General features: G+C 38.3%; 1 protein-coding gene across 1 annotated transcript in view; it reads left to right on the top strand.

Moving 5' to 3' along the window:
* Positions 1-346: 346 nt before the first annotated feature.
* Positions 347-1782, top strand: part of LOC104520959 (killer cell lectin-like receptor subfamily G member 1) — a 4334-nt gene continuing 2898 nt past the window's right edge. Inside the window, exons 1-2 of the mRNA XM_010162797.1 lie at positions 347-392; positions 1493-1588. Of these exons, the coding sequence (XP_010161099.1) occupies positions 347-392; positions 1493-1588 (142 nt within the window). The remainder of the gene's footprint in view (positions 393-1492; positions 1589-1782) is intronic.

The following is a 1782-nucleotide window of genomic DNA, read 5'->3' as shown; positions in this document are numbered from 1 at the left end:
CCTAGCATTTGTCACAGTAGCAGTTTAATCACAAAAGATAGAGTTTTTAATGAGCTGTTGTCATTGCTTAAATCAGAAAGCTGATTTAGGACATCATTCTTTCTATGTATTACTCTTCTGTTAATAATACACTCAGTCATTAGAAATGATTCCAGACTGCTGGGAGGAAAGCTCTATTGACCTTTGGGGAAATTCAGAGCCAGACCTGGACTTTGTAGCTAACAGGACTTCTAAATTCCAAGTAAAACAAAGTGAAAAAAAGCATCACTTAAAAGCATGTGATGGGAATAAAAAGGAGCACATCTATCTGAATACGAAACACAGCGCTTCTTCCAAGAAACAGATGATGAGAAGACAAAGAACAGAGGAGAACGAGAACGTCAAGAACAAAGGTAAAGTCTGTTAATAATGTGAAAGATGTATGCATTACTGAATAGACAGCCTAACAGATTTCATGTCTAAATTAGAGATTTGTGTTTGTATGCTAAAAGTTTTTCTTTTCTATCCTGCCATTTGAAGTTGGGAAGTATGGACAGTTCAAGGTAGGTTAAAGTTGGAGATGTGCAGCTCCAACAGGTAAGTAATATGTGATCTAATAATTTCTGTTGATGCCACATCAGAACAGTCATTATATTTCGACTTCTCTTCAGACTTCTCTTCTTACTTCACAAGTAATCCTGACTTGTGCCTAATCAATAAGCCCCTACAATGAGAGAAGGCTCAAAGGAGATGGGCAAGTGCAATGTTCACATGAAGTATGCAGTGACTGAACATGACTGTCAGAAAGAAAGTTGAACTTAATGTTAAGGGGACCAGAGAGGGACCTTTTTTTCAGACTAACAGTTGTATCTGTTGGCTAGATCAACTGGCTGTTCCAGTTGAGTGAATCAGCTGATTGTGTAACTTTTTGTCCCTGAGTTAATCCAGAGTGTGAATGCCCTCCTGAGTTAGCCAGCCCAGCATGGGGGGAGTGTATACGTGGCTCAGCCTAACATAGAGTACAACCACTGACCAGCTCACAAAAATAGCTTTGACGAGAGCAACAGGTTTGAGCTACTTAAACCCACATATTCCTTCCTGGTGCCACCCAGCGTTGCAATTGTGAGGATATCATAGAACCTGGCAGTGAGAATCACATTTGTAGTGTGATTCAGCTGCGTATTGAAGTCTCTATATTCTGCTAAGTGTAATTTGCACTTGTGTTGTGCTTTCAACACATAGCTGTTTCATTCTGCTAAATCAGAATCCCATGTAACATCACATATCTTCAGATAAGTAAATTTGGTATTAAATATAAAATTATGCATGTGTGGAATATCAAAAAGAACCTGCTCAGATAGTGTTGGACTCTGACACGAGCACAGGCTGAGGTAATATGGTGCTTTTTATACTTATACGGATACTGCAGTTCCATAGAAATTGTATTTTTAGAACTGATCCCATTGACAAAGTCTCAACTTTCTCATGTTTTTGTTCTTTTTCTTTTTGTTAGATTCTCCTGTTTCATGTACTATCTGCTGGATTATTGTGATTCTAGGGATCCTCTCCTTGGCGTTGCTGGGAACAACAGTGGGTTTTATTATCAAGGGTAAATAAATCTCCCCCATTGAAAATATTTTATTTTAATGTAGAACTTTGTCAGGGAGCAAAACAGAACTCCTGAAATCTTCTCAGAGGTCCAAGAAAAGTGTGGAAGTACCTTATCTCTCTTAAAAATTACTCGCTTCTTTTTTCTGAGGTTTTTAAATGGTAAACTTTGTCTAGTTAGACCTGCCCTCAGCA

The sequence above is a fragment of the Antrostomus carolinensis genome, unplaced genomic scaffold, assembly GCF_000700745.2.
Source record: "Antrostomus carolinensis isolate BGI_N321 unplaced genomic scaffold, ASM70074v2 scaffold29562, whole genome shotgun sequence".
NCBI classification, from domain to species: domain Eukaryota; kingdom Metazoa; phylum Chordata; class Aves; order Caprimulgiformes; family Caprimulgidae; genus Antrostomus; species Antrostomus carolinensis.
The sequence above is the reverse complement of the archived record's forward strand: the minus strand, read 5'-3'. Positions and strand labels throughout refer to the sequence as shown.